Here is a 26,421-nt window from a genome sequence, read left to right on the forward strand (position 1 = left end):
CACTTCTTCCTTCTCGGCTTCTACCAATCATCGCTTCATACGTCACACGTGTGTATATATATATATATATATATATATATATATATATATATATATATATATATATATATATATATATATATATATATATATATTGGTAATAAAATTAAGACAACCACGAAATTGTGTTTCTTTTCTTCCCAAGTGCGTTTGGCTCACTGGAAAAATTTCTTTTATATATATATATATATAAGGAAAGCAAGAGTGCTTGCTACTAATTATATTTATTCAAGAAATGCAACATATCCACAGGTGAGTGTATTTATTAAAACCGAACTGTTTTATAGGACTCGGAGACGAACGTTCACAAGTCATCTTCACGCGAAGCGGCAGCCACGAAAGATAAATTGTGCTGATCGAAGGCCGCGCTGTCCACGTGCTGTCCACGTGCTGTATGGAGTGGCGAGCCGCATCCAGCAGCAAAGAACGCCTGCAGGCTGTGCTTGATATCGTCACGGTTGCAATTTGTAGGCCTCTGCGTCACTAGCTTCATCGAGTAGCACTGGGCATCCAGAAACCGATCGACTGTGCTTGCACTGATTGTTACTCCTGGCATTTTTTCCTCCAGGGCCTCCCTTATTTGCTTTATCGTAAATGTACAGTTTTTGTCGACAATTCGTCTCAAAGTACTCGCAACGTCATGTCCAAACTTCCTTTTTGAACATCCACCATGCTTTGATGTTTCTCTGTCGGTAGCAGTATTCGATCTTGCTGTTCTAATGTTGATGCCTAGAGCGTCCGCCAGTTGCTTTAGGTCACCGCCACGCCTGTAGACGTCCACAATCCTATAGCCCTGTCGACCAGCTATACTCGGCTGTTTTTTTTTTTCTCTTTGACGAGGTTTGTCGGTATTTCAAAGTGTGGTCCTCGTTTGCGTCCAGCCATAACTTCAAGCAAAGCTCTCTTCTCGTCTGCAAATGTGCCCGTATGAAAACGCATGTGTTTCAAGCAAACGAGCTTCAGCAACACTAAGTGTCGTCTGTTACATGAAAACCAGAGTATCTCTTTTGATGCTTTTATAACAATTTAATTCCACATAAATCCGATTAAATGCAAGTTTAGTATTTTTCAGTGGTTATTTCTGATTTTGAGAACGAATGAATGTCACTGTTCTCACTGGGCTGAGCACACGACTGCGAAAGCCTCAGCGAATAAGCAGAGAAATGCCGTCTGCTGAGCATACGAGGCGAATCTATGCATATGCGATGGTGTACATGATTAGCCGGAATAATGCACTAGCGATGAAATATAGACTAAAATAGACCCTATGAGCAAATACATTTAGTACCCATAAATGCAATTACTACTTTTTTTTTCATTTTGAAGCTATGACACCAAAACGTTAAGGGGAAGTAGCACTGTGCACTTCATTTTATAAGAGGTAGCATGTATAGGCGAGAGAAAAGTTCTTCCTGTGACGTCATGTTTACGTTATGTTGACATTTATACTATATAAAGTGGCAAATATCTGTTTCTAGTGCATGGATTAAAATGATTGGCACTTGAATTAGTCATTGGCAATTTGATTAAACATGCTGGCACTTGGATTAAACTCACTGGCACGCGGCCTCATTGAGTTGGCACTTGGATTAAATAGCTCGGCGTTCAGATTATTTCAATGGCGTGCAGATTATTTAGGCTGGCACTTGTATTAAAGCGAGCGGGAAAACCTGTAGCTTTTCAAACGCATATGTTGCACAAAATGGTTGTCAGCTCACGGCGCAGCGATGTTGTGATATGTCACCGGAACCACAATAGCTTGTATAAGGTAGAGCTACATGCCTTGTTGACTGCGTAAAGGCACTTCAACTATTTTGCGGCGTAGAGTTCGAGAAGGAGACGAGCTACCGAACTTGAGCGATATCCTCATCTCTCTTACCATCTTGAGAATAATCTTCATGGTTACTACTTCTTTGATGAAGGACCTCTGGCTTCCATCATGTAGAATGCCTCTGACACAACGGTGCTTGTTAATATGGATGATCAAAGCACGAAAGGTCTGCAGATATACTCTGTCAATACTGTTTTGTATACTCTGCCCACTGCACGATAGCTCAGAGCAATTACAGTGATGTTTCTGTTGTAACTCGAAGAAAGGTGATCTCGCATACCTTTGGGCTTGAGACTGGCGCGTGCAGAAGAGATCTGACTCCTTTAATTACTTTGGTATTTTGTGCTCACTGGGACGCTCGCTTGGCCTTCATTCGATTCATTCGTCAAAGTTAGGGGGGGGATCAGGCCGCTTGCTTGTACTGAAATCAATCTCTGCCTCTGCATTTATCGTTCCTCACCAGTAGCGGCAGACTAGAGAGCCCTTGATGCGTGCAGAGAGAGTAAGACGTGTCCGTGCGGGGATTTCGGCACCAAAATAAACAGAATGCGAGAGACTAACTCAAACACAGAAGGCCCATTTGAACTTCGTCTTCCTTCCTCTTTTGAGTCTCTATTCTTTATTTAACTACTTCTTTTTTTCTACCGATACTTTTCCTCTAATATACTTACTCCTGAATATTCATTCAGAAAAGCTGTCTCGTAAGGCTTTCCTACAGCACACCGGCGTTTGTAATCATTGCGGTAAAAGCCTCCAAAAGACCCTACCCTTTCGAACTCGATATTGATAGTGCCCAAATACAAATTTTTGCGTGCCTTTTTTAAATGTGATCTCATTAGTGAAAGCATGCGTCTTGGTTAGAGCAGCCGCAATTCGATTTTAATACGCGCAGCTTTCGTAGTGGGGCCATTACTGGGGGCTCTGGTGTCGGAAGGCCCACTGTGAAGCGGCTACGTCATTTTACACGTGCGCCCCTCGCTTCCCAGGTTCAGTAGCGTGCGGTTAAAAACAAAAGAAAACAAAAAGAACATCGCAGCGTTGCATTTATAGCTGAATTCTTTCTTTTAAGTGTGGGGCTGGGGAAGGCTGCATCACTTGAAGAGTGCTGTCGCTAATGTGCGCAATATCTCCAAGCGTATTGAGGCTGCTCGTAAACTTTCTGTGCTACTAATCACTGCTTTGCGTTTCAGATAACTGTTTACACGAAAACCGCTTCAGCATCTGGAGTGATCATTGTCCCTTTAGCCAGCCATATCGGGTTCAAAAGATGAAATTTGTTACCATCACATAAGCTCTTAGCAATGAATGCGATACCAATAAATTGTATTTTTATGCCAAATGATATGGCTTGACGTAATCCGTGAGGAGCTCTAGCCGCAGGGTTGCCATTTGGAAGGTCCGCACACTTGCCAATATCCATACAGTGATTTGGATGACTAGAGAACCCTGGAACACCTCTTGCATACCAATGCACGTACAGATAGAATCGGACTTCACTAAAGCGCCCAGCCGGCTGCTCTAGCTGCAGTTCTTTTCTTTTTCTTTTTCAAAAATATGTAAAGAGAGACGCTGTAATCATACCAAACATGGCTATACTGCCTGTTAAGTTCTTATGCTATAATGTAAGCATGAACGGAAGCTTGTTGCTAAAGTGAGATAGAAGCCGCTGTCAACAACACTGTCGACAGGCACGTGTTTCGCTGCTCTAGATAAGTGTGCTTTTATGAACGGCGAATGGCTTGTACGAATGGACTTCCAAATGACGCGACTATGGCCTTGCGATCAAGGCTCAGTGCACACCCCTATATGTTTGCTCCAGAAAGCGAAGCACATTTGCCCAGTCACTTCATGTTGAGAGAACAAGAAGAGTATACCAGCTGTCTTTTGCCCCTGTCACACGGCACGTGTAATGTCATTCGCAGCGAATGACATTCACAATGAATGTCATAGTGGTCTTGCGTTCCAGGTCTACGCGGCCATGTAAATTGGCATTCGCGTGATGTCAATGTTTATCGGCACGCTACTGTCATACCAAAATGTTGGTGCTTTCATTGACATAACATTGCCCAATTGGTTCAAAATGTACTGCGATGCGATAAGACAGCATCAGTAGAAGTAAAAATCTTCATACACATTCAAAGCAAGACTAAAATCTGCTCACAACTTGCAGTCGGCAATATTTGGAACCATGACAGCATTCATGAATTCGTGATCACGATGAATGATGATAAGTGTAAACGAATGCGAATTGCTCTCCGGCTGTTGAGGATGAAGCATTAGAACAGACTGAGGCACTTCAAGCTTGACATTAGGGAAACGTCACCGATGACGATGGATTTGAAGTTGTGCCTACACGCCGATTCATTAATCTTGGGCTTCGACTTGAGCGGTGATTAACAGAGAACTGTGGTGCTTTCTAGAAAAGTATAATTGGTTTTAAAACACTCTTTCTAAACGGGTGTTCCATACTTGCATGTGTATTCTGCTACGAGCGAGTCTAATGCAGCAATGCTGCACCAAAATAGCAGTGCGCATTATTAAATACGGCTGACAGGAGACACCATAGCGTCAAGTCGAAGTCTAGAAAATAGCATATAGTTGTACATATCCCTTCCACTATTGCTTTGTTCGTTAAAAAGTTTCTGAAAAGTTAACAGCAACCTTTAATAAATATTTGAACATCACTTACACTTACTTTAAATGTGTCGATTTTGTGATCTCTTCTCAAGCGTCTGTTGACAAGATTACACGTCACACTTCTATGAGTTCGGCGAACACATTTAACGGGTTAATGTCATTAGGTGTAAATGTCATTTACTTTGCCCGTGTAGCAGTCACAAAAATGACATTAACACCCAATGTCATTTGCAGCGAGTGACATTACAGGTGTTATGTGACAGGAGTATTTAATGCCTGCGAAAATAGCGAGTGCATCAGCGATCACACCCTTGTTAAAGTCATATAACAAGTCTCCCCCCCCCCCCCCCCCCCCTTGTGGTCTTAGTTCCTTCCTGCTCCTTGAAAAAATGGGGGGCTTGTTCTGCTTGAATAACAATTGATGGCAGGCCTGACATGCAGGGAGACGTTATCGCATCCATCCTCTATGTAAAGGAGATACGTCGGCGCTCTTATCTCCAATTTAGCCGCATTCATTGCGCCCCGCTCGGGCGCTTTGACCCATGTGCTAAACACGATGCGGGGGAGGATATTTTTAATTTGGACAGTACTGGAAACATGACGTTGATGGGCCAATGATATAGGGGGGCATTAAAATGTCCCCCCCCCCCCTGAAATTTTTATCGCCATGGCACATAACGCACAAAATGACCATCTGCCTGCCTGCTCCCGTTTCAGTTATCAAGGTGCCCCCCTCCCCCAATATAAAGTAAAAGAAAAATATTTCTTCCTATGCCTCTGGTTACAGCAAAATCTAGTCGAGAATGTATATATAATTGCTATCGCAATAAAAACAAAATGGCTCTTGCCTTCAAGCTGTCTTAGGCGAATGCATAAGTGCCCCCTGAGTTTTTTTTTTTTTTTCACCGCTTTCTAGAGGAAACTATAGGAGGTTTTGGGTGTATATACAGAACGCCCCAGCCATATAATACACCGCTGCAAAAGGAAAACAGAGTTTGTTAAATCGTTCAGTTCCAGCACAGACAGAAGAGTGCTGGAGGAGGTTGGCTTTATGAGATTAGCTAAATGACGTTATGTTACGCCCAGCAATATAATCAGTTGTGATAAAAAGAACCTTTTTTTTATCCTTGAATTCATCTTAGAGAAATGCAGTTGGGACTGTGCGAGTCTCTAGTGTTTGTCTTCCAAATCTGCTGATAACCATATGGTTGCATTCAGGATGTTACTTCATGAAGTACTATTTTATTTGACCAATATTCTGTTTATATTCTGCAACTCAAAGTGTGTGCCTTTTCAAATGAGTCATCATAGTTGCTGGTGTTGAGAAAGTTGGAATGTGCAAGCACGAAATTGATTAGTTGCTTATATTGAGGCCAGTCTTGATGAGTTTGTGAGCAAATGAAGGAATATAAATGATTCAGTTTTAACCTTTACTTATGATTGTCTGCAAATAGGTGAAAGTCACACCACATAGTGTGAAGGTACTTTGTTTGAAAAAAAAAAGAAAATAAAGTAATATGTTGTTTTGTCCTAATACAGCACATTTCTTCCAATGAAAGAAGGCTTAGTTAGCACAGAGTTGCATCTACTATGTGCACCTCATAATGGCAAACTTTTTTTCAAACTCTGACGAGTGGTTAGGTGTGAAAGAGCTGAAAATATGTATCTAAAGGATGTGCGTCAGCTGCATCATCAGCTGTAACGCTACCTGTTCTTCCTTGGTCCTGCCAAGGAGTGCATCATGACCGTCAGTCGGCCATGCTGCACAGTGAAATTAGCTTGAAGGTAAAAGAAAATTAATTTTTTTCAGTAGGAGTACTTCACACTTGCTGCAAGAAGACTCGTGGCTTACGAGAAAATGTGAAAATGAAGGTGCTGACGCCGTCTTGAAATTCCTGCACCAGTCACTGTGATGCCATAAATTTTTATGGGAACTATGTAGTTCTTATTTGATAAATACATTCTTCTCTGAGGCATTTGGAGATGTAATATACCATGTTTCAGGAAACTGCATTGAGTCTTTGTTGGTAAAATATGATTGGCACGTTTTGAAATACTGGATGTCAGGCTTTAGCCATCTAGTTTAAAAATTAAGCTTTGTCCTTGATTTTGTCCTGTAATAGTATCCCTGTGATTGCAAAATGAATATATAATTAGTGTTCACATGGTATAATTTATAAATCCAAACCGATAATTTGTATCACTTTAGTGTTCTTTCAAGATGCATTAAAATCATTCTGATCGATGTGCGAGGAAGCAGAAGAAAATTGGTTATTGTTTGTTGCTCGCTTTTACGCACCATGAGAGTGTTCTTTGTGTCTTGTCTCAATGCAGGCGGCTGTTCAGTGGGTGCAACTTCAAGTTTGGCAATCCCATTCACATCTTCTTCCTGCGGCTCAGAGGTGCGTGCATTCTCAAGGCTTCGTGCAAGCTGATTCCTCTTGCTCATGCAAACTTATCAGTGTCATCATTTGCTGTGATTTTCGGCTGCATTTGTCATTCCTTCATGTTGTCACACATGCTCCTTTCTGTTTTCAGTATTGCCGGACTATTTCACATGTAGATAGAGTGTAGACTGCTTGTAACGTAAACTGCTTATAGTGCAGGACTGGTTATAATGCGGTCTTTTTCGGCTCCTATTTACCCTTCCATAGAACCCCAATGCTGCTTAGTGTGCAGTCCCCAAGATGAAAGACGATTATGATGCGGTTGGCATAAAATGTTTGCAACAAACGTGATAGTGAGTGCTCGTCTAAAAGGAGGCGCACTGGGTGACTGGAATGAGGCAAGCGTTGTCTGGCGCCGAAAACAAGGCTCTTTTTGCGATGACGGCCAGCGCTGCTTAAGCACACCACAATACTGTGTCGCAACCTGGCAATACCCGCTGAAGTAATTTATGAGAAGCTGAGATCACAGGTGTGAAATTGCAGTGCCAATTGTGGTGAGCTGCGTCAATCTGACCTGCTGCGCTAACCCGTGCCTAAATGCCAATTTGCACGTGCAAGGCCGAATTTCGTCGAGTTTTATCATTGACTGAGCAACACGTGTGGGCTACACAAAGGATGCAACCGTGTCTGTATGAAATTCTGCGTCCTTATCAAATGTTGTATTTCGGATCATACATGAATCTTGGCCCTCATGAAGACAATGCATAATTATTGTTAAGTTGGCGTTTGTGTGCATACATCATTATGCGACTCTATATATGTTTTAACAGTAAAGCTGTCAGCTAAACCATAAAGACGCCAGTGGTGTTGCAAATAACTTGCTGCATTATTGCCGAGCAATTGCCGAGAATGTGCTGTGCTCGGCGGTTGCTCGGCAATGGTGCGGAGAGTTTTTTGCCACTTGAACTAAAAAAAAAAAAGAAAAACGGTGTCACCGGTAAACGATAACTATAATATCAACAATTTGTAGTGGTAATGCTGCACACGCTTCTATCTTTCTAATTTCGTTAATGCACCATTATACATGTGGAACTGCTTTGTGCAAATCGCTCTTCAATGACTGGAGACCATCTAGATGATCTTGAACCTTCTGATGGTAATACGCACACGACGCGTACATTAGAACTTGTTCTGGAACTTATGCAGCCACTAGCGATAACGCTGGAATCTTCGATGGCACATGTATAAACGCCACCGCGCTTTGACGCATGGCTGATTATCGACGGTCGACTATCTATGTTCGTAGCTGTTAGTATACAGCGTGTATTGCTTGTAGAGTGACGTTTCGTTTTTCAGGCACAGGTTAGCCCAAATAAAAAGGTCACAAATGAAAATAGTGGCTGCTGCTTTTGTTGACATTACGACCCCACAACAATTCGAAGACTAACATCTAAGTCTTTTGAATATGACATCGAAAGACTCACAACTACAAAACGCTAGTGTAAGAAAATAAGTATGTCCGCTCCAGGGAGAAATGCTCTTATTGCACAATCTCTTCCCATTGAGAGCGCACCACGTAGAACAGTTTAAGAGCCTGCGCTGATGGTTGCCAATATCACGCGCCTCATCTATTGCAACTACGCCCTTGATTAGATTCAAAGTGCACAACTACTGCTCGTGTAACCCCCCTTTCCCAGGTGTCTTTTCATGCTTGTCCAAGACGGGCGGCGTGTTTCTTCTCTGCTTGAGTATTCAGTGGCTGTTCTTACACGCGGTGATATGCTAAAGCGTGCGCCCACCATGCGAACGAGATCGGCCACCTCATATAATCTGCTTGAGCACACTCATCACGCCAACTTGCACAATTTCATGCGTGGTTGAGTGTACGATGCGCAGGGAATGCTACAAACTTGTAGTTTACGCGGATCATAACCGGGACGGGGAAAACCGTTCGATTGTCTATCTAATTCTTATGGTAATAAAATAAAGTTTTCACTGTATTGCCTAGCAATGGCGTGGCGAGCGCATATAAATTTTCTCGGGGTTCTCATGTTGGCTTTGGTAGGTCAATGACCGGAACATAAGTTTGTAACATTCATTTTACATTTATAGAGTCCTATGGGTTTAGTATGAAGCTATCTTTCATTATATAGTAGTTCATCTCAAGTTCTGAGTTGCTGTTCATGCTGGATGCAGTTTTAATCACATTTTGAACATTGCAACATCTTAACATTAAATTTTTTTATTCGTCTGAGGTCTGTTCGCTGTCCAGAACGCCGCTTACGTTTTTGCTTTGAGTTGCTGCACTTTCACCTTTGATGTTGTAAGGTTTCGTATAGAGTGAAAGCTCATTTATTCGTACCTTGTTAACTCGGAAATTCGGTGAACTCGAACACACTGCGCGTTCCCGGCAATACTGTGTATATTTCGATGGGGTCAAATGCTCGGGGATTCGGAGGGATTTAGATGCGCACCGGTTTACTGACGATTCCAAAGAGGGCTATCGGGGTTCTATGCTTTGAGTAATTGATTCCGGTTACTAACAGCATGAAGTCCTGGCTCCGCCATCCGCTACAGCGTCGGAGCCGAAGCTTTGGAGAAACCGAAACCAAACGAACAGCAGCAGGATATGATTATGATGGTAGTGAATGAGGGGGGAAGTGGCCAGGTGGCACTAGTCACCACCGGGGGAAGCACTTGGGCCGCCGGTGCATCCAGTGTCTGCGAAATACTTGCGAAATGAGCCGCAAATGGCGCAGACGACGGGACAGTTTGCGCAGCCGCCGCTACCCCAGTTGCCTGCGACACCTACGCTGCTCATTTCATTGTATTATGACTTCACGCATAGTGTGTGCAGGTCAGGCACATCAAAAGAGTTGACTGTTGGGCGAGTTGGCGCTTTGACATAGAAACCGTCACTACATTGTTGGGCTCTGTTTGTACGCATTTATGATGGTATGCCCGATGCTGGTTTGCTGACTCATGGTGCCATAATATGGGAAGGGCTTGAAGATCAAAATCACTGTGCCGATGATGAATCACTGTGCCGTCAAGATAAGCTGACGTGACATCGCACCATGCAGGAGGCCGCCGAAGCTCTCGCTGTCTTCGCGAATTTCTGCATCAGTTCTCGTGACAGCAAAGGTGCACACCACCACCACATGGGGTTGAAGAAGATCGTTCTAGCCCTAATTCCGATGACGAGGCTGACAAAGTTGATGCAGTTTTTCATGAAATGAAGGTTTGCCTGTGCCGAGTACAATTCGGTTAGCTTGGACATTTTCACCGATCCCGTGAGATCCGGGTTAACGAGCTTTTTCTGTATATGAATTTCGGGTAAGTCTGGCTGCTAGATCAGCATTGAATGCTGGAGGTGGGGGTGCTGACATCCCGTGTGAAGTTTGCGCCGTGTGGCACATATGTCTCTCCCAAAAGCCGCATTTCGGGGGTGACAACCGCTGGGCGATAGATAACCCTGTATTCGCGTTGAGCACCACTATCATCATCATGGTTGTTACAGTGGTAGCGTCGGCGGTGACCTCTGGTAGAATGCAAGTCTTGGTGGCGGGCGAGAATTGAGCGACTCTCTTCTGCACGTGGTGGTTGCCGCGAACGGTTGTCTCTCGTGGGGGGTCTGCCGTGGACGGCACCGCAGGCTGCCTGCGGTAGGTCCACGTGGTGAGTGAAGCGTTGGCGATGCCGCCTTTCGTGTGCTCTTGTGTTATGTTGTTTGAGTGTATGGTAATTTTGTGTAATGGTCACTTAGCGTGTTGATAACGATTGATGTACCGATTCGGTGGACAATATCATCATTCAAAAGTAGTTAAGTAAATGTATGTTGTTCTTTGGTTTGTACCTACCGCGTCGTCTGTGTCCTTTCACTCCAAGAGCGTGGCATAGCGCTCGCTCTTGGAGAAATTTTGATCGTGATTCAATGTAGTTTCTGTGGAATGCGCATAACTGAGGCGGTCTGACAAGTAGTCGGCAAAGTTTTGCGATGGTGCTCTCTTTTGTTAGAACCCATCTGCCCCCCTCGTTTACGTTAATTTCATTGGTAACATGAATTCTTTAGACGTTACGTTTTATTTTGCATTTGGAAACTTGAGTGGTTTTAAGCAGCACTCATTGTGTGCTTCATTTCTCAGACATGCAAGGCTGCATGTTCAACACATTTTGCGCAAGTGCAGCCCTTCAAAAGGGTTGTTTTGGTCATAATGCGGTACTGCTTATAGTGCGGATATTCACAACTTATGTTATAAAGGGTGTATACTGTACTGCTTTGCGTAATATATGCTAGAATGTCTGGGAACATTCCATATCACCTGTAGGGTGCATGCAAGCAAAAACGGTTGAGTTTACAGTAGACTCTCAGTAAATGGAAATCTCTTAATTAAACAGGACTACTGTTTAATCAAATGCTATAACTGCCTCTTCTAACACGATTAATTTCGTACCTGTATTTTGCTGCCTTACTCATCTGTCAGTAAATGGAACTTCTGTTAAATAGACCACATTTTTATGGTCCCTTGAGGATCCAATAACTGAGAGTCTACCACATTCTGAAACAAATGCAGCCACCAGTGATAAAGCTTAAATGTTTAACGCAGCATGTATAAATGCCTACGCTCTTTGCCGTGAATCAGATTATCCTTGGTCGGCACTCTGTTCGCCGATATCAGTCTACAGCTTGCAATGCTTGCAGTTGTTAGAGTTTGTTTCCTGGCCACAAGTTCGCCAAATAAAATGTCATTTTGGACACGCCAACTGCTGCTTTCGTCAACATCGCAATGCCGGAGCGATATTCATTCTGTTGCGACATGCGCTTACTTCCTTCATTGTGATGTGTTTGGGCTTCGCCCATAACTTTCACAGATGAGCAGAATATTGACGAGCAGAATATTTACGAATGACATCTGCACTTGCCGTTATCATTTTACAGCATGTGTTACTTGTACTTTCAGCATGATGATTGATGGTAGTGCAGGCTAAGGACACGGAGAAAAAAAGGCACATTCGAGACACCAGAACACTAACTTCAACACCAGTTTTATCACTCGCTGATCTCGCTAATAACGCCATCGTATCCTATTTATCAAATGCAAAATAAACAAACTCACACAGTCATGGTTCATTGTCTAATAACATTGCCAACGAAGCTGCGCCTTCACGAGTGATAAATGGCGCCACAGCCCACATACCTTCTCGACTCCAAGTGTAGGCCTAGCTTGGCTGACGTTCTCGGTAGCGCTGCTCGCTTTCCAACGTGAGCTCATTGTCAAGCGCTTCTTTTTGCTAGCACGATAAAAATTTGTACACTTATATGATGCTTTACCCGTGCAACTAGTTTTGCCGATGGCCTTGATGTGAAGAGCAAAGGTGAGAACGAAGCTGGCGGGTGCCACAGCTTGATATCTTGTTGGTGGTTCGGAAACGAAGGTTGCCTTGCAGAAATAGCACACTTCAAGCATCACTTTATTCAGTCATGAACTATTGCCTATGAGAAACAGTTTATTCAATATCTTCCATGCCACCGGCAATTAGCATATCTACAAATACCAGGGCAATCAGGGCTATCATAGCGGCGAGGAAAAAACTTGTGACGGGCGCCCACCCATGGCTCCCCTAGTTGCGCTTCCGCCGCGCGGTTGCAGACAGCAAGTTGGATGCTTGCTCGGCAGATTACTCATTGTAATTGCACAGCATACAACTAAAAGCGCAAAAACTGCTCTATTATTTTTTCTTTTTTAGGTTTCTATAACTTATTACTTTGGAGCAGAATAAAGCTAACCTTGTGTTTTTAAGTTTTCTTACTTTGACATTTCAGTGACCTCACATATTAGTGCCTATAGCGGCCAATGGTTGTGCATAGTCGCTAGCGATTCCCAAAAAATTGTGATTTGAAACGGGCCTCAATAATTACAGAATTTATATTGGGCCGAAATATTCCGAAATAGGTATGTCCAATCCTTAATAAATCAGGGGAAAATTGCAACCGGGAAGTTTCATTTTCGTTTCACAACCCCTTTAACTGCCAGATTTACCCCAGAAGCTTTGTTGTACTACAGCATTGCTCGAGAGATGTCATCCTTGGTTGGACTTCTTATGCCTTCAGGGTGCCATCATCGACCTGAGAACGAATTCGATAATACTATCCGCAGAAAAGGCACTACCACCATGAGTGCTGCCAGCCAACCAAGCCTTGAATGAATGTACTGAAAGAATAGGTTATCATTCCGCCTCGTTCAAGCGTCATAATTTCCGTTGGCACTCCAAAACCAGAAAACTTCAACGACGCTGAAGGCGCCTTTGAAGTCTTCAGGTTTCGGAGGGAATAAGTTTTTGAATTGAGTTTTTGAGTTTTTGTTTTGAATTTGTGTGAATAAGTTCTTGGTTTCGGAGTGAATAAGTTTAAGCCAATAAGCAGAGTGAATAAGTTTTTCGAATAAATTTAGTTGATAGTTTGCGCTTGTTCTTCTCTCGTGTTTTCTTTTTCTTTTTAACGTCATAAGCTTGTTAAGTGTTGGTTAACCGGGATATTTGCATCGCAAGAGGAATGGCCAAGCTGCGTAGAGGAAAAGCAACAGCGATGGTCACGAATTTCAGCAATGGGTACAAGCACATCAACAAAGGTTGTCTACATCGAAGAAATACTGGAAGCCAGAAATGCTTTCGCCCTCACCAGTTCTGCCAAATATTCTACGAGAACTCAAACCATTCAACCAACTTTCGACGTTACTTTGACTTTCCGACGCATAGAGAAGAACAACTTAGAAACCTGCTTCTCAAATACAAGAACTACTTCTCGTCGTCCTCGAGAATTCGACAGACCCCTGTCATGAAACATCGAATTGTAACAAAAAGAAAGTATCAGGTCACTCCGGCAGAGCCCGTACAGAGTTTCGACGTGAGAACGCGAGGCCATAAAGAAACAAGTCGACGACATGCTATGCGACGACATTATCCAGCCCTCAAAGAGTTAATGGGCGTCACCGGTGGTGTTAGTGAAGAAAAAGGGTGTAACACTACCCTTCCACGTTAATTATCGGCGCCTCAACAAGATCACCAAGCTCTCCCCCGAATAGGCAACGCCGCCAACCCCACAATGCGAAATACTTTACATCGGTGAACCTCAAGACAGGCTACTGGCAAATCGAAGTAGACGAGCGAGACAGAGAAAAGACTGCCTTCATTACACCAGACGGCCTCTTCAAGTCCAAGATTTGCTCGTCACCTGCAACATTCCTGCGTGTTATGGACTCCGTGCTGGCTGCATTGAAGTGGCTGACTTGCCTTGCGTTCTTAGACGTTATTGTCCTGTTTTCCTGAAGCTTTGACGAGCATCTCCGGCGCCTTGAAGCTGTGCTTCAAGCAATCAAAAACTCCGGACTAACTCTGAAGCCAGAAAAGTGCCACTTGAATACGAGGAACTCTTGTTCTTGGGGACACGCGATAAGCAAGTCCGGAGTGTGTCGCGACCCACCGAACACAACTGCCACCGCTTCATGTCCGGCACACGCCGACAAGAAGGCTTTGCGTGAATTTCTCGGCCTGTGCACATATTACAGGTGTTTCGTCAGAAATTTCGCCCGCATCACCAAGCCACTCACTAACCTTACAAAGACTGATGTCGAGTTCAAGTGGGAAATGCCACAAGAGGAAGCATTTCAAGAACTAAAATGACTTCTGCAGACACCGCCGATACTTGCACATTTCGACGAAGACGCCGACACTGAAATTCGCACTGACGCAAGTAGTGTAGGGCTCAGAGCAGTCCTGGTGCAGATGCTTGATGGACATAAAGGGGTCATCTGTTATGCGAGCCAGTCGATGTCCAAGGCGGAAGTCAACTATTCCACAACAGAAAAAGAGTGTCTTGCCATCATCTGGGCTACCTCCAAGTTTGGCTTGTACCTCTACGGCAGACATTTTAAGTTGTGAGCGACCACCACGCCCTTTGTTGGCTAGCTAACTTCAAGGACCCTTCAGGTCGCCTCGCACGATAGAGTCTGCGACTTCAGGAATTCGACATCACCGTCGTTTACAAGTCGTCATTTACTGCCGGTGTCACACACTAGGTAAAAACCTGCCGAGATCAGCGATGAAAGACACCGCCAACTAGGCCACCTGCAATTCTGAAGCCCATCGAGCGACCTCATCGGCCGTTCCAGCAAATTGGCATGGACCTACTGGGACCATTCCAGACCTTGAATTTCGAAAACAAATGGATCGTTGTAGCTACTGATTATCTTACCCGCTACGCTGAGATAAAGGCGCTGCCCAAAGGCAGTGCTGCTGAGGTAGCAAAGTTCTCCGTCGAGGACATCATTCTGCGTCATGGCGCCCCAGAGGTCCTTATTACTGACTGAGTTACAACCTTCACTGCAGAATTATCTCGGGCAATCTTGGCACACAGTCAGACAAGCTACCGCCGGACAACACCATACCACCCACAGACCAACGGCTTCCCCGAGCGACTAAACAAGACAATGGCTGACATGCTGGCCATGTATGTCGATGTTGAACACAAGAAGTAGGACGCCATCCTCCCGTATGTGACCTTCGCATACAACACGGCAGTGCAGGAGACTATGCAGATGTCGCCATACAAGTTGGTCTACGGAAGGAACCCGCCCACGACTCTCATTGCTGTGCTGCCCAACATCGCGGATGAAGAAAACATCGAGGTGACCGTCTACCTTCAGCGCACCGAAAAAGCCCGACAACTCGTCCGCCTCCGCATTAAGAACCAATGGATGATTGACCACGAGATGATCGACCGCCGCCGTTACAATCTTCGACGACATTTCGCGGAGCACGAACCTGGTGACCATGTTTGGATGTGGACGCCCATACGCCGACGTGGCCTGAGTGAAAAAACTTCTTCGACGTTACTTTGGGCCATATCAAGTAGTTTGACATCTCGGCTTACTCAACTACGAGATTGTCCCCATTAGCATCACAAACTCTCAATGGCTTTGGGCACAACCCGAAATTGTTCATGTCATGTGTCTCAAGCCGTTTCGTGTGCGTTAACAAATCTAAGGACTGTGTTATTTGTTCTTTCTATGTGTTTTATTGCTTGTACCTACTTATTATTGCACTTTCTTTATTGTTATTTTTACTGTTCATGTATTTTTCCCCGTCAGAAGGGAGCAATGCCACACACATTTCTTATTTTCATTTTTGTTCAATTCGGCTTTTCTCCGCAAAGCCTGAGTCAGGATTGCTCAGCGCACTGCGCATTATTATTCGAAAACGTTTACGTTTCCTGTAGACCATTCTGTTAATATTGACTGCTAGATGCGAACACTCAAGATTATTCCAGAGCTTGTGCTAGGACCAGTGATAAGGCTGAAATATTTGATGACACATGTATGAATACCGCCGTGCTTCGTCGCTTGTCAGTTGATCGTCGGCTGACGCTCTGTTCGCCGCTATCAGTGCTCGTGCATTGCTGTAATGTCACCTTTAGTTTTCTGAGCGCGAATTTGGCCAAATAAACAGTTTTCATCTGAACATCGAATGTACTCTCTTCGTCGACATCACGACCCCGTGACAACATATTGTCATGGGGTCATTACGTCAACGAAAGGAGCAGACTGTAGTTTGAAAATCAAACTCTTTATTTGGCTGAGCTTCAACGAAAAGGTAGAAAAGGTAGATTTTCGTTGATGTTGGCTGAACCATCAACGAAAAGGTAGATTACAGTAATACACTGTGGTACTGAAAGGGCGCATTTAGCATCGGCCGTCGATGAACTGACTAGCGATGGTGTGCGTCAGCATTTATACATCTGCCATCGAATAGTCCACTGCTATTGCTAGTGGGGACATAAGTTTCAGAAGAATCTGTTATGATCCTGTTGGGGGCATAATTGCACCGCAAGGTTCTACGGTTATCTCGATGGTCTTTAGTCAGTGGGCATAGTTTGCACTAAGCAGCACGTACACATGTACCATCACAGACGTTTTTCAGTGAGTTCATGTCGGCGTATCGGCATCCATACCCAAACAGTCTCTTGGCTGGCACTCCACGAAGCTTCGTTGAAGATTGTAATGGTGGCTGTCAGTCGGCTGCTGATTCTTGATGCGCAGGCGGGTGAGTTGACGAGCTTCTTCTGCACGCTAAAAATACATGATGACGTCGAGGTTTTCATCAGCGATTTTCGCAGCACGATGTCGAGTGTCCTTGTTGGCTGCCTTCCGTAGACCAACTTGTGAGAAGACATCCGCATTGTCTCATGCAGCGCCCTGTTGTATGCAAAGGTCATGTACGGAAGGATGGTGTCCCATGTCTTGTGTTCGACGTCAACGTACATGGACAGCATGTTGGCAATGGTTTTGTTTAGCCGTTGGGTGAGGCCGTTGGTCTGTGGGTGGTACGCAGTCGTCCAGTAGTAGCTTGTCTGGCTGTTTGCCAACATTGCTTAAGTTAGGTTAGCTGTAATTGCCGCGCTTCTGTCAGTGATGAGGGCCTCTGGCACGCCGTGATGTAGCACGATGTTTTCAACAAAGGATTTGGCTACCTCGAGTGCACTGCTTTTAGGCTGGGCCCTTGTCTTTGCGTAGAGTGTGAGGTAGTCGGTAGCGACGATGATCCATTTGTTTCCTGAAGTCAAGGTAGGAAACGCCCCTAGTAGGTCCATGCCGATTTGCTGAAATGGTCGGCGTGGTGGCTCAATGGACTGTAGGAGTCTAGTTGGCCTAGTTGGTGGTGTAAGTGGTCGCTGACAATCTTAGCAAGTCTTCACGTAACAAGCAACTTTGGCAGCAAGGCGCGGCCAGTAATACTTTTCCTGTATTACCACGAGCATGCGGGAAACACCCAGGTGTTCGGTCGTGGGGTCGGCGGGCAGGGCCTGGAGTACTTCTAGTCACAATGCGGAACGCACGATGAGAAGGTACTTCCCTCGATGTGCCGATAATTTCTTACTTTGGAGAACGCACTTTCGCATGATAAATGACGCCAGTGCTCGCTTCAAAAGCTTCAGGACATGAAGTTCAGTAATGTTGAAAATTTGGTGAGTTGATGATACTGCATGATTACTTATGAAGCAGCGCTCGACGATAAGCACAAAAGGAACGATAGCACTCTCAACTGGTTTATTTTGCACAAGTACATTGTTAATATTGTCACGTTACTCTCGACAAACTTGATAAAAAGTGGGCTCGTTTAGTCGACTACTCAAGCAGCGGCTCAGAGAGATCGTCTTTGTCTTCTTTCACTCTTTGATCTCACCCAAGCAAACCATGTGGCAATAGTCCCCCCCTTTGAAAGCATCGACTCGATGCTCGTAAATAAAAAAAAATGAAGGTATACACACGCAGATATATAGAACCAAAAGAGGGAGAGTGCCACTACTCGCAGCGCAAATGAGGAAGTTTCGCCAACGCTTCCGCCAAGCACAAAAAGAAAGGGCATAAAAACACAGGAGAACACAAACAGCAGCAGCAACGCAATTTCACGGCATGTCGTAGCACGTGAAACCACAAGGGCTACTGTGTGAAGTAGGGCTTCAGCCGAACGACATGCACGGTTTCGGGCCGAAGCTGTCGACGAGAAGACGCTGCGCCGTCCGGAAATACCTCGTAGGTAAGATCTGTGATTCGTCTAAGAACCTTGTACGGTCCAAAATAACGGCTTAGGAGTTTTTCGGATAAGCCTGGTCGCCTGACAGGGATCCACACCCACACTCGGTCCCCAGGGTGGTAGGTGACATTTCGATGGCAGGGGCTGTAACGTCGTGCGTCTGCATCTTGTTGGTGACTGGTGTTTATGCGAGCTAGCTGACGAGCTTCTTCGGCATATTGAGTGTATTGCTCAGCATCTTGAGCAAGTTCATTGCTTTGGTCGCACGGAAGCATAGCATCGAGCATGGTTCGCACGTTGCGTCCGTAAACAAGTCGGAAAGGCGGAAATCGCGTTGTTTCTTACGTTGCCGTATTATAAGCAAACGTGATGTATGGAAGAATCTCGTCCCAGGATTTATGTTGTACGTCCACGTACATTGACAGCATGTCCGCTATGGTCTTGTTAAGCCTCTCTGTCAGTCCATTGGATTGCGGATGATAAGCCTTTGTTTTTCGATGACTTGTGCAGCTCAGTTTAAAAATGTCCTCCATCATTCGTGCTGTAAACGACGTCCCTCTGTCCGTAATCACGCATGACGGGGCACCATGCCGTAGGACGATTTGGTGCACGAAGAACTGCGCGACTTCAGAGGCCGTGCCACGGGGTAACGCTTTTGTTTCAGCATAACACGTAAGATAATCTGTCGCAACTATAATCCATTTGTTCCCAGAGGACGACAAAGGGAAGGGCCCGAGAAGGTCCATTCCCACGAGGTCAAACGGTGTCCGTGGTGGTGCGATCGGCTGGAGCAGGCCCGCGGGTCTCACAGGCGGAGTCTTGCGGCGCTGGCACTCACGGCAGCCTTTCACATATCGATGTACACTAGTTGATAGTCGCGGCCAGTAATACTGTTGGCGTACTCGGGCGAGAGTTCGCGAATAGCCCAAATGTCCTGACGTGGGCTCGTCGTGGCACGCCAGGAGGATTTCATCACGCATATCGGTAGGAACAACGAGTAGGAAGGCTTTGTCGCTACCACGGGCGTTTTTCTTGTAAAGAATGCCTCTTCTTAGACAAAAAGAGGACAGTTCGCAAGCAATGTGTTGAGGGACCTTAGAGTTGCGGCCTTCCAGGGAATCAATGATTGGGCGTAATTCATCGTCTGCCCGCTGCTTTGACATAAATTCGGAGTCACTAACTGCTCCGAGAAAGGCATCCTCATCTTCGGAGCCCCTGACAGCGTTCCCCACAGGTGCTCGAGAAAGCGCGTCGGCGTCTTCGTGTTTGCGCCCTGACCTGTACACAATCGTAATATCAAACTCCTGCAAACTCAAACTCCACCGTGCGAGACGGCCGGATGGATCTCTGAGATTTGCCAGCCAGCAGAGCGAGTGGTGGTCAGTCACCACTTTGAAGGGACGACCGTAGAGGTAAGGCCGAAATTTGGTCGTCGCCCACACGACTGCGAGGCATTCTTTTTCTGACGTAGAATAGTTGGTCTCAGCTCGAGAAAGAGTACGACTGGCGTAAGCTATCACATGCTCTACGCCGCCGTGTCGTTGTACAAGGACAGCGCCAAGTCCGACGTTGCTGGCATCTGAATGAATTTCTGTAGCAGCGTCCTCATCAAAATGGGCAAGAACAGGGGCTGTTTGCATTCTCTGTCGTAACTCTGTGAACGCTGTATCTTGTTCTGCGCCCCAAGTAAAGGGTACGTCATCTCGGGTGAGTCGCGTAAGAGGTTCAGCTATCTTAGAGAAGTTGGCGATAAATCGGCGATAATACGCGCACAAGCCGAGGAAACGGCGTACTGCTCTTTTATCTGATGGGACAGGGAAGGCGGCGTCAGCAGCAGTTTTGTCTGGATCAGGTCGCACTCCATCTGCACTAATGACATGTCCCAGAAATTTCAGCTCTTCATAGCCGAAATGGCATTTTTGGGGTTTCAGCGTGAGTTAAGATGTGCGAATGGCTTCCAGAACCTTTCTCAGACGCTTCAGATGTTCTTCAAAGCTCTCGGAAAAGATGACCACATCATCGAGGTAGACAAGGCAGCTTTGCCACTTCAAGCCAGCGAGAACTGTGTCCATCATCCTCTGAAAAGTGGCTGGTGCAGAACAGAGGCCGAAGGGAAGAACTCGGAATTCGTAAGGTCCGTCTGGAGTCACAAACGCGGTTTTTTCTCGGTCTCGTTCATCCACTTCAATTTGCCAATAGCCACTCTTTAGATCGATGGACGAAAAATACTTCGCACGTCGTAACCTGTCGAGGGAGTCGTCTACTCGTGGAAGCGGGTAGACGTCCTTTTTTGTGACGCTATTAAGCTTCCTGTAGTCAATACAGAATCGCAGCGTTCCGTCTTTTTTCTTTACTAGAACGACTGGCGAGGACCAAGCGCTGCTGGATGGTTGAATAATCCCGTCATCGAGCATCTCTTTTACTTGTGTCTGAATAGCCTCGCGTTCTTTGGCAGAAACGCGATAAGGCTGCTGCCGGATGGGGCGGACGTCATCGTCGGTAATAATTCGATGCTTCGTGAGGTGTGTTTGACGGACTTTAGAAGAAGAGGCGAAGCAAGATCTAAACTCCCTTAAAAGGTCGTGAAGTGCAGCCTTTCTCTCGTCTGACAGCGTCGAATTAATGTCGATGTGGTCTAGAAATTCCTCATCCTCATGCGTTTCCTCGGACGCAAAGCACTCCGTGACGTCGGCAACAGGTTCTCCATAAGCTAGGGTGGTTCCACGGAAAAGATGCCGGTGCTCGTAATTGAAGTTCGTAGCTAGTATCGTTGACTGTCCGTCACGGACGCGCACAACACTTCGGGCGGCGCATACACCTTGGAGCAGCAGAAGTGATAAGTTGCTTTCAGCCACCACGTCGCCATCTTGGAAGTCTTCACAAGTGACTTCGATGGGAACAGTTGCTCGAGGTGGCAGCGTCACACTGTCGTCAGCAACACGCAGCGCAAGTCTACGGCAGTTATCAGCGTCTCGTTCTGTTGTGCCTTGAGTCGAGAAGGTCACGATGCGCTCACGGAGATTTATGATGGCACCGTATTCCCGAAGGAAGTCCATGCCGATAATCAGCTGACGCGAACAGTCGGGAAGAACGAGGCAGCTGAGCACAAACGTTGACGCACAAATTTTCACTCTTGCGGTACAGCGACCCAGTGGTGTTACAACGTGTCCTCCAGCTGTTCGAATTCGCGTTCCATTCCACGGCGTGATCACTTTCCTGAGATCTTTCGCTAGCCTCCCGCTGATGATCGAATAGTCTGCACCAGTGTCTACCAATGCACTGACCTGAAGACCGTCAACCAGCACAGATATGTCGAGCGACACGCGATCACTAAGTTCAGATGCGGATGTCGGCGTTTCTTCGGCACTGCGATTATTCTCTGACGAAATGCCTTCGGCGTTGCGTTCAAGCATCGATGGGAGGTCTTCCGCACTTTGAGTCCCAGCGACCTTGCCCCGAAGGCCACTGCCTTCAGTTTTCCAGACGAGGGCTCGGGGAGCGTTCCCGTGCCGTCACCCCAAAACGTGGCCCAGTGGCGGCGGGTCTCCTCGGAGATGGTGACCGCGATTGCCGTCGTGTAAAGGGTGCACGCTGTTGCGCGAGATATTCTTCGATATCCCTTGGCCTTTGACCAATTCTGGGACGAGGGGAATTGACGGAAAATCCGCGCAGTCCAAGTTGCCGGTATGGGCATTCGCGGTAATTGTGACCAGCCTCACCGCAATGATAGCAGAGGGGTCGTCTGTCTGGCGTACGCCAGAGATCAGACTTGCGCGTCGGTGTACGGCGACTATCGATGTCCAAATCAGCGTGCGCTGACTGAATCGCGACTGACGACATCATTGTCTGGATCGGGACGTATGGCATTGTCTGGATCGGGACGTGCGGCACTGGCTGGATCGGGACGTGCGGCACTGGCTGGATCGGGACTCCTTGGCCCGAAAGAGGAGTGGCAGATCGCAAGGCTTCCGCGTACGTACGACGGCGACTGTCAGTAGACACAGGAGCCGTTTCCAGATCAACCGACGTGGGCGGAAAACGATGGGCGTGCAGCACCTGCTGGACCTCGTCGCGGATGACACTGGTGATAGAACCAACATCGATTTGCCTTGTCCCGTACATCTTTTCCATTTCTTCCCGGACGACAGATCGAATGATCTCGCGAATCCATTCGGGGCTCTTGCTCCCAGGGGTGGCGAAGATTTCGGGAGTTGAGGCAGCATTCACTTGACGGTCAAACTGGGCAGACAGTTGGTGCAGTACTCGCTCCATTGTTGCCGCTTCAGTAAGGAACTCAGCAACACTTTTGGGGGGACTACGCACCAAACCAGCAAAAAGTTGTTCCTTCACACCACGCATGAGGTGGCGCAACTTTTTTTCTTCTGCCATAGCAGGATCCGCTCGCTTGAAAAGCCGTGTCATGTCCTCGGCGTACATCGAGACGGTCTCGTTGGGCATCTGGATGCGTGATTGAAGTGCACGCTCCGCCCGTTCGCGGCGGTCGGGACTCCTGTAGGTCTCCAGGAGGCGACGCTGGAACTCGCGCCAAGATGTCAGAACATCATCCCTGTTCAAAAACCACGTCTTGGCACCGTCTTTTAGGCACATGTACACGTTCCGGAGCTTCGCGGCATCATCCCAGTAATTGATCGCTGCGACACGTTCGAACTCACTCAGCCAGTCGTCAACATCTTCATGCTGCTCTCCGTGAAAGGGGCTAGGCATGAGCGGGTTCTGGACGGTGCAGTAGATCAGCGTGGAAGGTGTCGGAGCTTGCATAGGATCTTGTGTCGAAGTCATAGTCGCTGTGTCAGTGGTTGGTGTCTCAGGCGGTAGGCCTCGTTGGCGGCCGCTTACTCTATGAACAGGAGTGTCCACGGGGGCAGGGCTTGTGTTCCGGCTGCTGGACTGGGTCTTGAGCATCGGGTGGATTGCGAGACGTTGTACCCAGCACCTCCACCAGTCTTGTCACGTTACTCTCGACAAACTTGATAAAAAATGGGCTTGTTTAGTCGACTACTCAAGCAGCGGCTCAGAGAGATCGTCGTTGTCTTCTTTCACTCTTCGATCTCACCCAAGCAAACTATGTGGCAATATACAAGAAGACGGTGTACCACGTGTTTTAATGACGTTCAGGCTATAGTATATTTTCCAAAAAGCACACTTCCCAATCGCTTAAACTAATCATTGCTTGGCTAATGCATTTATCTTTTTTTTAGCAATGTGGAAGGCCTTGATTACTTCCCTGGTCACCCGATTCCAGTGACTGGAAAGTATTTTAGTCTCAGAGAACAGCGCAGAGCAGCCACACTCTAAGCAATGCCGCCTTATGTGTGAGTAAGCATTATTAGCTAACGCTCTCTTGCGCTCCGTCAGCCTTGTAATAATGCCCCGGCCAGTTTGGCCGATGTACGACTTTCCACGTGACATGAGCAAACAATATACTACCGCAGTTCTGCACTCAACAAACGCAAAAACATGCCTAACAGAGCACCGAAATCTATCCTTCTTTGGCGGTCGCTTTCTATCCAGCCTAGCGCAGATTTTTCGGAGTTTGTTTGGCGCAGAAAAAACATTTAGGCCGTATTGGCTGCCTACGTTCTTTAAATTATGTGATATACTGCGTACATAAGGTATTGAGACACTTTTCTTTTTCTTTTCTTCAGATTCCCTATCTTTTTGAGGCTGCTCTCTGCGTGCATGTCGAACCAACTTCTGTGCTGATCTGCGCGGAACATGCTATTTATAACCCTCACTAGCTAATCTATCCACTTGTCTATTGAAACTCTCATTAATTTTGATGGGACAAGATTTTCTCAAGGCAGCGTAGAGGCATAAGTAGGCTATGCTGTTTTTTACGGTCTTTGAATCCCTGGAAGAGTAGTTAAGCAGCAGCTTCTCTGATCGTGGACTGTATAACCAGCAGACGGGGTCTGGGTTACGTGAATATGACAAGTCCAAGAACTGAAGCTGACAATGCCTTGGCAGTTCTCATGTAAACTCTAGGCCCTCACTGCATTCCTTGAAAACCTTTACGATATCTACTATAGCCCTGTCAAGCACAGTGTGTTCCTTAAAAACTAATCGTCAACATATCTAAATATGTTTTTTGCAAGGCCATTTATATTGGCTACAATTTTTTTGTTCTCATATTCCAAGAAAATGCTGCTAAGTATTGTGGCCACCTTTGAACCAATGCATATTCCAGATCTTTCCAACTACAACTCTTCATTTCATTTGATAAAAGTAGACCGCAAGTAAAAAGACAGTATTTCTAGGAATATTTCATTTCATCATTTTCCTCAGTAATGCACTTTCTAACAACTCTCAATAACAACTCTCTTTTTTGCCTATTACTCTAAATAAACCCTGAAAAATCCTGTGGCCCCGACAACATACCAAATGCATTTCTGAAACGCTACACAGAATGGATGTTAAAGTTCTTACTGATCATATATAACAAAACATTAAAAACTTGTGTAATCCCGGAGAAATGGAAAATAGCCAAGGTTATTCCTATCCACAAAGCCGGTGACCTTACGAACACATCAAACTACCGACCAATCTCGCTTACTTGTACGGCCGGAAAAATTCTTGAACATCTAATCTTGAAACACATTGTATCATTCGTAGAAAAAAACAACTTAATTGTCATGAATCAGCATGGCTTTCGGAAAGAACTATCCACAACTACTCAACCGGTTGAAACAATCCACGACCTAGCACTTAGAATGGACAACTGTGGCCAAACGGATATAATTTTGTTAGATCTATCCAAAGCATTTGATCGCGTTTCCCATCCTAAGTTGCTTCAGAAACTTTCGCATTACCTCGGAGATAACAACATTACCAAGTGGATAAAAAGTTATCTTACAGGAAGACGCCAGTATGTTCACTACAAAGACCACTCTTCGGATTACGGCTATGTGCTGGCTGGTGTTCCACAAGGTGCCGTTCTAGCTCCTATGCTTTTTCCTCTTTTTATTAATGATTTGCACATCAATTGTAACGCCACAGTGAGAATGTTTGCAGATGACTGCATAATCTATAAGCAAATCACTTGCCACGAAGATCAGATGATTCTAAACAGAGCCCTTGAACATATAACACAGTGGTGTCAGACGTGGCAGATGATGTCTAACGCAGATAAAACAGTTTGTATGACAGTGACAAATAAAAGAATACCCATGAACTTCCACTGTTATTTAGGACAGATGTTATTATTTATTTACAATACTGCTAGCCCTTGCGGGCTGTAGCAGGGGTGGGAGGTGAACAGGTGAACAATACACAAACAATGTTAGGCAAAAAACAAGTCCAGCTGTCGTTGAAAATCCTGTGAGGATCTACATCCTGTAAGTACCTTGGGAGGAAGCGCATTCCAGTCAACAATAGATCGCACCAGAAACGAAAACCTAAATACATCCACCCGCGGTACATAAGCTTTGACAGAAAATGAGTGATTGGTACGAGCCGACACTCGTCCTGGGGGGCGCAGGTATACACTGGGATCCAGCTTGTAGTTCTTATGATACAGGTCATAAATAAATTTTAAGCGAGCTATTTTTCTACGTGTAGCTAACGATTGAAGGTCAGCCCTAGCAAGCAAAAGTGATACAGACTGTGTTCTCATGTAATTTGAATAAATAAACCTCGCGGCCAATCTTTGTACTCGTTCAAGTTTGTTAATTTCAGTTTTAGTATGCGGATCCCAGATGATAGCTGCGTACTCCAGCGTTGGTCTAACAATAGTCTTATACGCCAACAATTTAACAGAGGGCGTTGCATTACGGAGTTTCCTTCTCAGAAAACCCAGCTTTCGCTTCGCCAGTCCTGTAATGTTGTCAATATGCTTGTCCCACTTTAAACTGCTGGATATAGTAACACCTAAGTATTTAAACTCATTAGAACTCTTAATTTCTCTATTGTTTATTGTGT

General features: G+C 45.7%; 1 protein-coding gene across 9 annotated transcripts in view; it reads left to right on the top strand.

Moving 5' to 3' along the window:
* LOC119172487 (nuclear factor related to kappa-B-binding protein) overlaps window positions 1-26,421 on the top strand; it is a 608,836-nt gene that overhangs the window by 79,345 nt on the left and 503,070 nt on the right. For all 9 annotated transcript variants that reach the window (XM_075891782.1, XM_037423606.2, XM_075891784.1 and 6 more), the window contains one exon: window positions 6,842-6,909. In XM_075891782.1, coding sequence (XP_075747897.1) covers window positions 6,842-6,909 — 68 coding nt within the window. The remainder of the gene's footprint in view (window positions 1-6,841; window positions 6,910-26,421) is intronic.

Source organism: Rhipicephalus microplus, chromosome 4 (assembly GCF_043290135.1).
Source record: "Rhipicephalus microplus isolate Deutch F79 chromosome 4, USDA_Rmic, whole genome shotgun sequence".
Classification (NCBI taxonomy): domain Eukaryota; kingdom Metazoa; phylum Arthropoda; class Arachnida; order Ixodida; family Ixodidae; genus Rhipicephalus; species Rhipicephalus microplus.